This window comes from Canis aureus, chromosome 14 (genome assembly GCF_053574225.1).
Source record: "Canis aureus isolate CA01 chromosome 14, VMU_Caureus_v.1.0, whole genome shotgun sequence".
In the NCBI taxonomy this organism is placed as follows: domain Eukaryota; kingdom Metazoa; phylum Chordata; class Mammalia; order Carnivora; family Canidae; genus Canis; species Canis aureus.
The window spans coordinates 48,822,739-48,838,356 of NC_135624.1; the positions used below are offsets into that span (position 1 = coordinate 48,822,739).

General features: G+C 46.3%; 1 protein-coding gene across 7 annotated transcripts in view; it reads right to left on the reverse strand.

The window, feature by feature from the left end:
- Positions 1 to 449: 449 nt before the first annotated feature.
- USP46 (ubiquitin specific peptidase 46) overlaps positions 450 to 15,618 on the reverse strand; it is a 93,474-nt gene continuing 78,305 nt past the window's right edge. For all 7 annotated transcript variants that reach the window (XM_077847985.1, XM_077847986.1, XM_077847987.1 and 4 more), the window contains 4 exons: positions 10,529 to 10,612; positions 8,176 to 8,373; positions 5,008 to 5,086; positions 450 to 3,904 (listed from right to left, as the gene is read on the reverse strand). In XM_077847985.1, coding sequence (XP_077704111.1) covers positions 3,803 to 3,904; positions 5,008 to 5,086; positions 8,176 to 8,373; positions 10,529 to 10,612 — 463 coding nt within the window. In that variant the 3' untranslated portion in view covers positions 450 to 3,802. The remainder of the gene's footprint in view (positions 3,905 to 5,007; positions 5,087 to 8,175; positions 8,374 to 10,528; positions 10,613 to 15,618) is intronic.

Here is a 15,618-nt window from a genome sequence, read left to right on the forward strand (position 1 = left end):
CTGACTTTATCAACCTTGACAGTAGCACCGCATTTATCTATCACAATGACCAGAATGTTCTTTACATTGCTTCAAAATTAAGTTTGGAATGATTACCCAGACATGAGACTTGCCAATAACTCACATTGTATCAAAAAGGGTTTTTTTTTTTTTAGGTCCATGTGTGTAATGTTATCAAGATATAATTCTCTAGGAAGAGAATTCCTATTTTATTTATTTATTATTATTATTATCTTTTTGCAAACAATTTTAGAGGCGGGGTGTTAAACTGATTGAAATTTCACAAGATTGACGTTATTGCTTAAAGTGCTTGAATTGGTTACATTAAAAAAATTAAGGTACAGATTATTCTTAAATAAAAACTAAACTTTTTCAGCAACAAAATCAAATGAATGCCACACAAATACAGTAACTATTTTGGTTACAAAGAAATGGAGGCCAAAAATAAATTAACGTAATACTGGAAAACAGAAATTTAATTAGGCAGAAAAGTAGGAAATAATTTTCCCTGACCCATGCCATTTACATGAGTTAATCACAATAGTGCTAATAAATGCCTTGACCATATAATAGCAAATGAGGGCAAAACATTTAGTGCACGATATTTTAATACACGTGAATATACAAAGTTGATCAAAATGCAATGTTTAAAGATAAAATCCATCTGTAATAAAGCTACACTCCAATATCTAAAATAAGTCCTAAGCTCCAGTTAGAACATAGTTCATTGTTAGGCATGCCCATGAAATTAAGCATATCCATGAAAATAAATGCATAGGGACCATTCCTGTCATTTTTTTTTTCCCCATTTCATCTGAAATCCAAAATATGCCAGGCCGTAAAACCAAATACGACTGCCTGCCAATTTAAGCCAACATCCTCTCATTTTGTTCCTTGGCTCTCTGAGAACCAGTCCACTTCATGCTGCCCTGGAATGGAAAATGTATCCATGTAGTAGGACCGGATGTCATTCATTTTTGCCAAAACTGGCTTTTAAACAAATGCCTTTTAAGCCAACTGTACCATAATCTAGATGCTCAGCTAGAAAGTAACCAATAAAGCAAATGTGTCCTGTCTTTTTTAAGTGGAAAACACTGTGACTTCTTTTAAAACCCGCAGCAGTTAAAAGAAATACAGCAGGCCTACTCACTCCTGCCAGAAAATGACACACAAAACCCCTGCCATTTGAGGGAATATTGCTGAGCCTTTGTGCTGGGAATATTGCTGAGCCTTTGTGCTATCGCTGACCTCAGAATGGTCTCACACATCTCACACCGTTCTCTGCTTTACGCAATGAATGAGGGATGAAAAATAATGTGTTTGCCTGCTACTGTCTTTAGGTAAAGTGAAATGATTTGGGGGAAATGTAGCTGCCTAGGGTTTGTTTCATTTACCGAAGAGAAAGAAATGACCAGATAGCTCTACAGCTTAAAAATCTGATGGAGTAGCAGTGGATAAGTGTGTTTTGGTCTTTCTCCAATCTTCTCTTCATGCATCACACAATCATTTTAATGCCTTTGCATTATCTTCCATACTTGTTTTTTTTTTTTTTTTTTTTTTATTTCTAACCTCTATCCAGGAATACTGAATTTTAACTGATCCTTTCAATGTCTTCTGTTTAGTCACTAGGGAAAATTCTTTACACACATAATAAAAATAAAAATAATAACAATAATAATGGAAATGCACTGAATCTACAACTTAGCATTTAGATATTTACTTCTGTAGGCTTCCAATTGAAACTTTTGTTTTCTAATAAATTAGCTTCAAGAGTCATTTCAAAGATAATTTTAATAGTTTTTCTTATGAATCAGTTCCAAATATATTAGATATGAACCATTTTCTTTTTTTTAAACTTTGCAACCTGTGGTCAGATACATGGGTAAGATATAGTACAAACAGTTTCTTCTATCAGTCATCTCCAACTGCAAAGTGTCTCCTTAAAAACAGAATAAATACTCACCTTCCAGGTAAGTGATTACTGCATATGTTTCATGGAGGAAAAAAAAAAGACAAAATATTTATAAATATGAATTTGCCTCTAAACAAGGCAAGGTATATTTTCGTCACTTGTATAAAACAATAACGTGAAGATCACCCTGTTTTTGTCTTCTCCAGTGAAAAGTAGAACATTTCACTTCAAGCATGAACAAATGAAGCGTCGGCATGCTTATTTAGGTTCTGAGCAATAAACAGTTCAAGATATCTCAAAGACAAGAAATCCAGTTTTCATCTAGATAAAGTGCTATGCTCTTGTTACAAAATGGCCACCAACATTTTCGATTTCAATTTTAGTTCACATTATGCCAAACATCTGCATGTTCGTTCGCTGATTTATTAGGTAACAAAATAATATGTTCACAGTATATTAGAGTGAATGGAAGTCGACTGACTTCCCAAAGGAAGCCAAGATCTATGACTCAGAGTGTTTGTAAGAATCCAAAAACCAGCTTAACAGCAAAACACCAAATTGACCCTTTTAATAAAAGGTACCAATACTCAAACGATCTAATAAATACATATATAACAAAAGTGAACAAGGTAAAAGTAACTACAGTGAGATGAGGTTCTTCCACAAAAACAAAAACAAAAACAAAAACAAAACAAAAAAAAAACCGTCTCGTCAAGCATTCTAGGAGTCTGAGCCAAAGAAACGCCACCGTTTTGTTCGCCCCTCCGCCCACCCACTCACACTTCCTGTGACCCCCCCTTCATGCCCAGCTAACTCCAGTTATCCCTGTAGGGAAGGTTCCATGGTGGCCCCGTGGCCCACCCGTGCCTCAGTCAACAGGCTGAAGCATGAACAGGTGGACCGAGGTGGTGAGGGCCCAGTGCCTGTGTCCTTCCTGACAGAGAAGGATGGGTGCTGACTGGGGGACGACAGCTGTGCCAGGGGGCAGTCCCCGTGGCGTCTCAACCCTGCGACCACAGGCTGCACAACACCCAGCTGGGGGACGCCTTGGGATAGCTTAGCGGGGCCAGAGAGAGGACAGATACAACGCACAGGACCTCATGGGAGGGGACGGTCACTACAAACGAACAGCAGAGGGTTCTTTTCCTGACACGTGATTTTGGTAGAAAGATAAGAAAAGTAACTTTTCACTTGTCCACACAAGCCTCCGTCTCCTGCCCCTGCCTGGCCCGAGCCCCACACCTTCTGGACCTCGGCGATTCTTCAGGCTGGGTGAGCCCAGCCCGGGCATGGCTTCTCCTCACCCCGTCTCCACCTGGAGGAGGACCTTAATGCTGAGGTTACTCACTTTTAAAACGTTCTCACTTGCACAGACGTAAAGCTGGAGTTGCGGCCCTGAAAGGTGAACATCTACCTAACTCTTCTTCTGTCCTTCTGTCAGACAGGAGGCAGGGCGGCTACAACGGGGGAGCAGAGCTTCCAGGGACACGGGAAAGGAATGCATGGAGACGCCATCCCAGGAGGCCCTCGGGACGTGGACTGTACACATTCGCAGGACACGTCACTCTGATTCAGCCAGACACAGCCAGTGGTGGAACATTCACCCGATCCTAAAATTAGCAACTGTTACTCATACTCATCTTACTACGATCTGATTGCAGTTAAACTCTACCTCAGACTAAAATAAAACCACAAGTAGTGCTGCATGTAAAAAAAAACAAAAAACAAAAAAACAAAAAAACAAAGGGAGAGGAAGTCTAACACAGCCAGACCACTGGACTTGGCGTAACACCACTGGTGGGCCGCTGGGGAGGAAAGTCTGCGGGGAAACCAGGTGAGAGGGCTTTGAACACCCCGCCCCATATGGAATTAGTCCCGCAGCTCTTCAGGTTATTCTCTTGACTGATAGAATAAAATATATCCAGATTCTGAATTTTTTGATATATCCGATGTCAGGCCATAGAATTCTTCAATAGCTTGGGCATCTATTTTCTGCAACAGAAGAGAGACGAAAGAATACAACTGTTTAACGTGATGACTGAGGGAAGGAAGGCAAAACGAACTGGGATGAACAAGCAGATGTAAGACATGCTGTTCTAAAATGACAACTGGGAACTTCCGACAGCGAACGGGTAATTCCGCAGATTTGACAAAGGGGCACGATGACATAAATCGCAAATCGTTGAGGAGGAAAGCCACCCTTTCATCTATCAGGCCACCACGCGTGGGCCCTCTCTGAAGCAGCCAGCGCTTCTGTCTTTCAAATGGTGTGTGGGACGGGGGGACGGGGGGCAGGGGACGAGGTGGGGGGGGTGCTTGGGAATAACCCTAATTCTGTTAGATCATCAAAATTCATTGCCTTTAGTGTCACCCTAGGAGCTAAAGTGGACCTTGTCCGAGTGTGAAATTCTCTCCAGCTAGTACTCCTTTACCACAAAATCAATATATGGAGCACTTGAGTTTTAGGTCCCACAGACTGAAAAAACTTTTTTTTTTTTTGTCTTCTTGTTTTTTTTTTTTTTTACAATCAATATGAGGAAAATGTGGTATAATGAAAGAATCTGAATAGAATCTTTTATTTATTACTTGGTCTGTACTAGAGAGGGCTTCAGGTACACTGGAAAACGGGACTCAGTAAAAATGTGATTTCTGGGCAGCCCCGGTGGCACAGCAGTTTAGCGCCGCCTGCAGCCCAGGGCGTGATCCTGGAGACCCTGGATCGAGTCCCATGTCAGGCTCTCTGTATGATGCCTGCTTTTCCCTCTGCATGTGTCTCTGCCTCTATAAATAAATAAAAAATCTTTCTTTAAAAAAATAAATAAATAAAAATAAAAATGTGATTTCAGAGATCCCACATCTACAGCTGGTCAGTTAACAAGAGCACGGTATGAATAAGCCCCCACATCACACTCCTTCCTCCCTTTCCACAGAGAACGAAGAGCAGCAAAATCTAGTTTTGAGAGAAAGGTAAGTTGTTTCCAAAAGCCAGATTATGGGAAAACCGGCCTATGTTAGGAAATGTCCACACATACACACGCCCCACAATACAGTCTGCGCACACCCTCGCCCCACTGTAGAGTCCTGTGCATACCAACCTCTACAATGTCATCATCAAACAAAAGCCAGAAGCCGTGACTCTTCACAATGGTAATATAATGCCCACGATTAGGACCACTGGAAAAGAACAAACAAGAGTCATCGAGTTAACGTTTACCTCTTTAGAAAACTACGCAGCTCTCTATAAGCAGGGATTTGCTAGAACAAACTAGGACAGAGAACGGGTACAGGTCACACTCGCTTCTGCTTGGCCACAACTTACGGAGGAAGACCCACGTGGCGGTGCTGTGCTGAACACAAGGGACTGTTTTGCAAGGATGCAAAAGCATCGGTCTTCTAAAGACCCACAGTCCAATGGTTCCGGAAAGCAGATATTCAAACTCAACAGATAAAAACGAATAATTCCTGTACACCTACTCTGTGCCAGACCAAAAAAAAAAAAAAAAAGGCAGTGAAGAAAACAAAGTCCCCACTTTCTCGGGTTAAGGGTTGGATGGGCAATGACTAAACGAAAAGATATGTCAAGGGGTGACGAGTGCCATGAAGGATAAAGCCAGAGTAACCGCATGGTGAGTGACGGAGGGAAGTGTTGACAGAGGCCTCTCTGCTAACATGAGATCTGAGCAGAAGGAAATTTCCCCGAGAGAGACGCGGGTGATGGTGAGAAGCCGGGGACTATGTGACGGAAGTTTTGGGAACAGGGAATGGCAAGTGCAAAGGTCTTGGGCGTGGGGGGAGGGGAGGTGGTTCCTGGTGTGCTCACGGAACAGCAAGGAAGCCAGAGCCCAGTGAGCCAGGGAGAGGGGAGGGAGGAAGCCCCATGGGCAACGCGGCATGGGGTCGCGTAGTTAAAACTGGACTCTGCAGTGGGCCAGCCAGGAAGACACCGGGGCATTTTGAGGAGTGGCATCATCAGAGTTTTAGAAGTACGTCAGACCATAATGTATATGAACAAGTCCTAAAATGGAAAGGTATGTATCACACAATATGGGGGAAAAAAAAAAAGCAGAATTAGACTGCTGTTACCATGTGGCTAGATTTGCACAACGGAGGGGCTTTAACCCTAAATCTAGAGTCCGGTTTTGTTTTTTTGGTGTACCATCATTAAAGTTCAAAAGGTGGATTCGCCTTGGCTTGCTTTCTTTTCCAATAATCTCGACATCCACCACGGGGCTCGAACTCACAACCCCAAGATCAAGAGTCGCACGCCCCACCAACCAAGTCAGCCAGATGCCCATGTGCTTTTTTTACTTTTTTTTTTTTTTTATGATAGTAACAGAGAGAGAGAGAGAGGCAGAGACACAGGAGACACAGGCAGAGGGAGAAGCAGGCTCCATGCACCGGGAGCCCGACGTGGGATTCGATCCCGGGTCTCCAGGATCACGCCCTGGGCCAAAGGCAGGCACCAAACCGCTGCGCCACCCAGGGATCCCCGGTGTGCTTTTTTTAAACACAGGATGACCCACACGATCTGCTCCTGCCTCCTTTCTCCCAGGTCATCCAGCCGCTCTTCCCCCACCCCTCCACCATCACCCCCACCCCCACCCCCACCCCACTGGTTTGCTGTTTTCACACACCGCTTCTTCACGTCGAGGGCCTTTGCCCTTGCTGGCCTCTGTCTGAAGTACTTCCCCAAGCCGGGCATTCCTGGCCTACTCCATCCCTCAGGCCTCAGCCCACATGTCACCTCGGCAGCTACTCCCCGCCGATCACTTCCCCTGAAGAGGTGCCTCCTACCGCCCTCTCTCATTGCCTCGTTCATTCCTCACAGCCTTCACCAACCTCACAAGTTATCTCCCGGTGGGTCTGGTTTTGGTGCAGACAGGCCGGGGTGTTTCCTTATGATCTACCTTTCCCACTGGACCCTCAGCTTCTTGAGGACAGGGCTCATGGTCACGGACATACCCGCAGACCCTGCCACAAGCCTAAGACACAAGTGTTCAAAGAATAACTCGCGGTAGGAATGCATGAATGGGACTGTGCACCTGCTGCACCTGTGGGCCAGGAGGTCGCGGCACAGATGAGGAAGAGCTCAGCTCTGGGCTTCCCAGTGCCCACAGCCGAAGGCCACGTGGGCCCCGCGTGCACAGCCGGCCCTGCTCCATGGGGGAGGACAATCCCACCTCCGGTGGGGAAGATTTCATGAAGGCCAGGTAGTAGTAGCATGACTGAGTTGACGCCAGGGCTCCTCCAACCCCCGACACCAGGATTGCTCCGACCCCTGCCCCCCATATGGAAACTGTTCCAGAATCCAGGCTCCACTCGTCCTGCAGGTCTCCCTGACAGTGTCCACCTCATCCTCTCCAGCGGCCCAGCGGTTAGTCCCCCCCGCCCCAGATATCCCTACTGAAACCCCCCTGTGCCCTACACATCTGAGCACTTGTGTCCGCACTGCCTGCCCGCAGCAGCCCCCGTGCCCCCTAGGCCACACGGCCCCCAGGTCCCAGGCTCCGCCAGCCCGGACCTCCTTCCACCTCCTGCTGCGGGCTCCCACCCAGCATTCACAGCTGGTGTCCAGATCACCAGGCTCCTGTGTGCTTGCCGGCAGGACCCTTGCTCAGGGGCAAACAGGAAGCGGGCTTATTACTGACCGACACCCAGGATCCTGAGAATGTGGGAAAGCATCCTGTGACTTCAAGTCACCCTGCAGGGGGCAAAACACGAGGTGCTGTGGAGGCGAAGCTGGGTTTCTGACCGCGCAGGGGGAGAAGTCAGTCAGTCCCCTCCTCTGAGGGCAACCACGCGCCCTCCCGTCAAAACGTGTGCACCGAAATCCAGTCCACGTAGACGGAGAAGAAAACATGCCTGCTGGGGGATATGCCCACCCCAGACCCCCGGCGGGCGGGGGGAGAACACGAACCCGTCCCAGCTGTGCAAAGGATGGCAAACAGGCGCATGTCAGCAGACTTTTCCATGCTTGTATCTATAGCTATGGGATAAAAAAATATATAGATATCTGCTCAAAAGGACTTTCAGCCAAACACACCACATCTCCATAACTAGGATCCTTCTCTCTTGCTCTTTCTTCTGATGGGGTAAATGCTGAACACCGCACAAAGAATATTTGTACCAGCACATTTTAGATTTTTCTCGCAATGACAAAGAAGACCTTGGATGACATTGTCAAAAGGGGCCAGCATCGCGGAGTCCCGCGGCCCAGGGAAAGGTGCAGCTGGGGCCGGGCCCCGCCCCCCGCCTGCCCTCACCTGCCACAGTGAACCACCACGGCCACCAGGTCGTACATGCGGTCCAGGTTCACGGCGTCGCTGGAAGTGTTGAAGAGCCGGAGCTCCAGCGGGAAGACCACCCGGTAGGACAGCTTGGTGTACCTGTGGAGCTGCTCCATGTACTTGAACCGCTTCAGGTGCAGGGCCAAGATCATGGGCAGCTTCTTCACTCTCATCCTGAGAAACCACGAAACAGAACATCAGCCATCCCCAGCGGCCGTGGGACAGACACGCTGCGGCCACACGGATGGGGGGCGGGCCGGGGTCTCCCGGACCTCGAGCCAGCAAACAGCCAAACCACTTGCAGGAATCCAAGCACGCTTGCTTACACACACTGGCCTAACCTACTTTGCTCGGCTAACTGGGGCACAGCCAGCGAGAGCCAAGTGCGACAGCAGGTCTCTGTTTCTGTTTGGTCAAATGAGACAGTCTTGAATCGTCGTAGCGCTAAAAATGTGACGGCCGGTAGCTCTCCCTTACTGCCTGCTGCCTTCCAGAAAAGGAACGATATTTGGACGGCTCCACCTCCCTCCACCCCACCTGGAGACAGCGGAGAGGACAGGTGGCAGCTTTCGAGAAAAAAAAAAAAAAAGATGCGAGCCCCTTGTGCGCCTCATTCAGAGGAGGGAGGCGCTTAGGGCCACCTTTCCCCAACCCTGCTTGCTGGAGCACTCGAGGTGTTAGCAGAGGCTGGGGTTCTGCGGCCACCTATTTTGAGGCTCCTCCCTGCACACTGGCAAACTGGAGGTTTTGAGAGATCCTTCCAGAAAGGAACTGTTCCTTCTTGTTTGATGCAGCCTTTCCCAAACTCACATGAACACAGAAAGCGTTTTTCACCAAGTGACCATTAATATTTCTCAGTTAAAAAAATCACAAAAACATTTTATGTAGATGATTCTGCTAGCATAGAGGACCTTCGGTCACCTTCCATCCTGAGTCAGCGTCAACGCTGCCCAGCTTATATACATTTTCAATGTGTGTTATTTGAAAAGGGCAAATTTTAAAAGACTACTGTTCAGGCATCTATGGAGGCAAAACCCCAATTGTAAAAATAAGCAATATGAAAAAAAAATAATAAGCAATATGACAACATCAGCAGAAACCTAAGAATCAGGATGCCTGGGTGGCTCAGCGGTCGAGCGTCTGCCTTTGGCTCAGGGCATGATCCCGGTCCCGGGATCGAGTCCCACATCGGCCTCCCTGCGAGGAGCCTGCTTCTCCCTCTGCCTGTCTCTGCCTCTCTGTGTCTCTCATGAATAAATAAAGTCTTAAAGAAAAGAAACCTAAGAATCATGGGGAACCCCACATTTCACTGGAACACAGAATATTTGAACCCATAAAACCTCCAGGGCTGAGCAGTACGCACCTCCATCCCACGCGGGAAGGGCCGGCTGGCCTTGGGCAGACTGAGAGGCCAAGGACGGGGAGCAGAAATGAGCTGCCCTGATCACACACGAAAGCCTATCACCTCCATTCCCATCTGGCAGGATGACTAACCTTTCATAAGCTCTGATGCAGCAAGGAAAGACGTGCACGTCTAGTCGGGGGAAAGAGCAGAGGAGGTTGGGCTGAGAAATTATTTGCACCTCAGCTCTAGACCCCTGAAGGTTTCAGACAGCAGTAATGAGCTTCTGCAAGTTATTTTGAATATTCCACAACCGTGGGCAGGGTGAGCTTAACTCACAGTGAGGCCTCATGGGATAATTAACATGTCAAGTTTCTTGACTTCTGGGGCAGATAACAGAGAATCCCTGATTATCTATCGCACGCTGTCCAGGGGCTGTAAGTGGCTGGTGGTAGTAAAAGGACAAGCAACCATGGATCCTCTATCAGTTTAAAACGTGATGATTTCTTATCACCTATCCATATAACTGATGTGTTATTGATTTCCTCGTGTTTCCATATTAAATGATTAACTTCTTTAAACTCTTGTGTCTCTGGATAGGAAGTTCCGATACTTAGGCAATATCAACAACATTACTAGAGATCTACTACGGATTATAATGCTAAGTTCTTTTTTTTATAACTTGCCTTTCATCCCAAGGGGATAGTAATTCTATATGACCACCACTCGTTCGCCCCACACAGGATCTGGCACACGGCGCACAATAAACATTTGCTGAATGAAGGAATGAATGAGCAAATGATCCAACAATCACGCAAATGGACAAGGCTCCAAGGGAGGCATTCTTTTCCTGGTTTCTCCAGGGAGGAAGGCAATTGACTTCTCCAAAGCTACTTGGCCATGAGCCCACGGAACTGGGATTCAAAAATCAGACACGGTTCCTTCCCTCAACACAAAGCCACCCCCTGGGCTAAATCCTTTACGCACCTTTTCTGGGCCTCCTGTTTGCTGCAGCATGTTTCACAATAGTATTTTTGTTCACTACACAGGGTTTCTGTGTTGCTGAAATCCCTGCAGAGAAAAATATTTTCAACTCAGAAAACAGTCCAAAATGTACGTGGCGTACCACGTTTTAAACCCTTTATTACACCTAGGGCCATTTTTAAGTGGACGTGGGGAAAGAAGTAATGAGAAAAGATCTTTCTGATGAGTGGCTGCTATGACTGCCATTTGGACCGCGTCTGCTGCCCTGGGTTAGGAGTTCACCACTGGAGATTTTCAAGGAGAACTTTATTTCACGGGACCACAGACAAATATAAATCAAGGTTCCAAATGATTCAGAAAAAAAAAAATCTCAAGGTTCAACAAAACTACCTGTAACCTGGAGATTACAAATTAGAAGAGATAAATACTATTATAAACGCCCATCGTTACACTGAAAGATCCCCAGAAAAGTCAATCACGTAAAATGCAAGGCGATATTATCGTGTAATGAAAAACGGTGTATCTCAGGTGGTCTACATTTTCAAAGAGCACAAAGGTAAAGATGATGAAATTTAAATCATATACAACTGCCCTTAGATTGAACTAAGAAAATCCCTAATTACGGGAAGGAGATGCCCGCTTCCTACAATCCCCGGCTCCCCGGCACCCTCTGCACCTCGGCTCCTTTTGAGAACAAACGCCACTGCAGTGTTATATCTGTAGCCACCCCTATCAGGAGGTTTTACTGCACCACTTATAGTTTTCATTTTTTAAATGTCATGGCTTCTCATTCTTTTCTGGTCATTGAGATCCTACTTAACATTCCTGTGGTACTGCTTCAAAGGCTAAGAACATCCAGAATATAATAATACCCTAGAGTCCTGAAAAAGCCTGTGATATTTCTTTATTCATAGGGAGTGTCCTAGCACCAGAATGATCAGATTTTATTAAACAGAAAATGTTATTTACATGCTGTTATTGACTCACACACTTGAACAGAGCTTATCAGAAGAAAACCCGGATTGCTCGTCATTCACTATGCAAACGTTTATCAACAGTCCTCTGGCCTTGGTGCTGGGGGCTCGCAGAAGCACCTGCCCTCACGCTGGCCCCCGGGCCACTGGACACGCGCAAGTGAGCCACAGGCAGTGTTCAGTGTAGGTTAAAAAATATCATTCCACACAATTCTCCCACTGATAACCCCCCAGCAGTTCCCCAGGACACTTAGGAATGAATACAATCCAGATACCTTGCCATGGTCGACAGGCCCTCCGTCCTCAGACCCCTGACTGTTCTTCTGACCTCAGCTCCTACCCTACCCCATCACTGGCCTTCAGCCATCCTGGCTTCTACAGGTGCTGCTTCCCTAAACAGCTCCTTTCCAGATGCTTCTGTGGCTGGCTCCATTCATTGTTCAGAGCTCAGCATAAATGTCACCTCTTGGGAGAAGATTCCTCTGCCCACCTTCTGCAAATCCACTCAGCTTCTATCCTGCTTGCTGTCTTGTTTTCTTCGGAGCACTTAGCAAGTATTTGAAACCATCCTCCTATTTATTTGATTACCTGCCTCCCCTCTCTGTGTCTATCTCACTCACTGCCACATCCCCAGCACGCAGAACAGGCCCGATGCAGCACGGCACTCCATCCGTTGGCTGGGTGAGGACAGAAGCATGCATATAAAGTCCAGGGGAAAGCACAGAGGAAGGAGAGATGAACCTGAACTGGGGTAATGCAAGTCATTTCCAAGGGATGATGCTGAAGTCAGGTTCTCCAAGAGGGAAGGTGTGCCAGGAGGGAAGGTCTGTCCAGGACCCCAGACACAGGGGCCGCGGCAGCACAGGCACATGGAGGCAAGGGACAGGGTGGGCCTCGGAAGCTCTAGAATTCCACTAACCGATCTTAGCAAGGAAGAGACATAATCAGACAGTGCTTTTGAGGAACACCTTGTCCGACAGCACTGTGGAGGAAGGATTGGAAGGCTGAGAGGCAAGAAAACAATTTAGAAGGCAATTACACTCTACTCTCAGATCTCGGGTGCTTGGTGCGTAAGAGAGGCTCAGACTCAGCTGAATGAACGCAGGCTAACTCTTGATGAAATAACGGATGTGAACACTTTTCTTGGCCTACACAGGATTGGGGTGGAACTGGTGCGTGGGAGGCAGGGAGAGGGGGAGGAGAGTTTGGGTGATGATGGAGATTCACATCGTTGGGATGTCTACCGCAGATCTAACTCTTTATCCAGCTCAAGAGCCAGGATAATCAAGGCAAGCGGAGCAGTGAATAAGAAATTAAATACTTTCTACTCTTGTTTTTCAAAGAAAGTTTTCTGAAGTATTGGCAGACCCAGATAGGTGGAAATACAGCAGAAGTTAGTACTTCATGAGCAGGCCCCATTTACAAATGACCACCCTCCTGTCCCGCCCCAGCTGGCCAGGGGCTCACGCTTCAAGAGAGACACGGTAATGCTTCCAGGGCACCTGTGGACTGAGAACTGGAAAATGAGGCTAACTTAGGAAAAGGCGCTGACCCCAGCGGGTAACTCAGAGGGAGAGCAGGTCTGTCTGTACAGATGCTGACCAGCTGCTGGAATAAAAGCAGGCAACAAAGGTTGAGGAAACCTTTCAAGGAGAAAGTCAAAGAGGAGGGAGTGAGTACAGAGGCTCTCTGAGGCTCAGGAATAATGACCAAAGCACAAAGTTGCAGGAAAGCACAAAACTCTGTATTTCTTTTAAAAAGAGTCATAGGAGCAGTCAAACATCATTCAGAAATATACTCTGGGAATAAATCTAGTAAGAAGTAGACGTCTTTACAAAGGAAATTATGAAACCTTATAAAAATGTATACAAGGAAATTTGAAAAACTGAAGAAAGACTTTCTGGGTGGAAAGACTATTGTAATGACAGCTTGTGTGTGTCCAAGGTAACATCCATGTTTGATACATTTTTTTATTACAATCGTAACTTTTCCACTCAGCACGATAGATCAGAAATTGATTTTTTATTTTCAATTGTTTAAAGATTTTATTTATTTGAGAGACAGACAGAGAGAAAGTGTGTGCACAGGGGATGGGGAGAGGGGCAGAGGGAGCTGGACTAGCAGACGCCTCACTGAGTGGGGAGCCAGACTCGGGGACTCAGGATCATGACCTGAACCGAAGGCAGATGCTTAACCGACCGAGCCACCCGGCTGCTCCCAGTAATTGATTAAAAAAAAAAAAAAAAAAAATCTCAAGCAATGCTTCTCGATAACTGTCATGTCATGATCCACATAACAAATGGCACCATGGAGAAGGGCAAACCGATGTGGCTGTTCCTCTGGCTTGCCCTGGAGCCCTGGCAGCTCCAGGCTCGGCGTGGCCTCCCAGGAGTGCAGGGGGATCAACACACACCTGTAACCTATTTCCTATGGCACATCAGTTGGGAAGCTTTGTTCTAAGGATGACATCAGCAGTTCTCCTGGCTGCCCATTAGAATTCCCTGGGGAGCTTTCAAAAACCATCTCAATGCCTAATCCCTGCCCCTGGCCCCCACTCAATTACATCAGAAGCTCTCCAGGTAGAACAGGTGGTTCCAATATGCTTGGAAGGCTGAGAGCGTAAAGCTTCCCAGGTGGCTCTCGCAGGCTTGGAAGTCTGAGAGCCGCTGTTCCCAGAGCTTTGTAACCTTAACATGCATTTGAATCACCTGGAGCTCTTGTCTGAATGCAGATTGTTTCACTCATTCATTCATTCATTCATTCATTTATTCAACCTAAGATGCTGTTCCAATGAGCTCCCAGGTGATACCGATGGTTGTTAGCCCAAGGACCACTGCCTGAGCAGCAAAGATCTAGAGCAGTGGATCTCAAACTCTGGTGGTGTTAGAATCACCTAGAAAATAAATTAAAAATAGAGGCCCAGGCTTACGGAGGTTGGATACAGCCAGAGCCAAATTATGGAAGCAGCCCAAGTGTCCCTCCATAGATGAATGGATAAAGAAGGCGTGTGTGTGTGTGTGTGTGTGTGTGTGTGTGTATTATCTAGCTGTAAATATTATTCACCCATAAAAAAAAAGAATGAAACCTGCCATTTCCAACAACATGGATGGACCTATAATGCTAAGCAAAATGTCAGAGAAAGACAAATACCGTTATGATTTCACCCATATGCAGAATTTAGGAAACAAAAACAAAGGGAGAAAAAGGAAGAAATATCAAGAAACAGACTCTAGTAATTACAGAGAACACACTGATGGTTCCCAGAGGGGAGGTGTGTGGAGGGGAGGGATGAAATAGGTACGGGGATTAAGAGTATATCGGGATCCCTGGGCGGCTCAGCGGTTTAGCGCCTGCCTTCGACTCAGGGTGTGATCCTGGAGTCCCGGGATCAAGTCCCACGTCAGGCTCCCTACACGGAGGCTGCTTCTCCCTCTGCCTGTGTCTCTGCCCCTCTCTCTTTCATCAATAAATAAAATGTTAAAAAAAAAAAAAAGAGTATATCCACCATGATGAGCGCCGAGTAACGACGTGTAGAATTGTTAAATCACTATATTGTAAACCTGAAACTAATATAACACTGCATGTTAACTATACCGGAATTAAAATTAAAACTTTAAAAAAAAAAAAAAAAGACGCCCAAGCTGACTGAAGTTGAATAGAAACTAGGCCTCTATTTTGTCAACTTCTCCAAAGTGACTTTCATTCACACCAAAATGTAAGAACTATTGATTCGAATATTAAAGAAGATGGAAAAAAGAAATCCATAAGAGACACATGTCAAATATTAGAAAATACTATATATCAATAATAATCAAACATAGGTCAGAGAAATAGAGAAATCAATAAATAGGAACGTGGCACTGGATGGCTGGCAGGGATGCGTACAAACTCAGTATAGAGAAGCTTCTCAGGGGTACCTGGCTGGCTCGGTCAGTATCGTGCTTGGGGTTGTGAGTTTGAGCCCCACGCTGAGTGTCAAGATTTTTAAAATAAAGGAGGTTTCTCAAAATAAGTAGAAAAGGAACTCATTTTAGAGAAGATAAATTTTTAAAATAGAGCTAAGGGAGAATGAAGAGCTACGTCCCTCGTCCCTCCCAGCTGACCTCCCCAGTGCTGGGA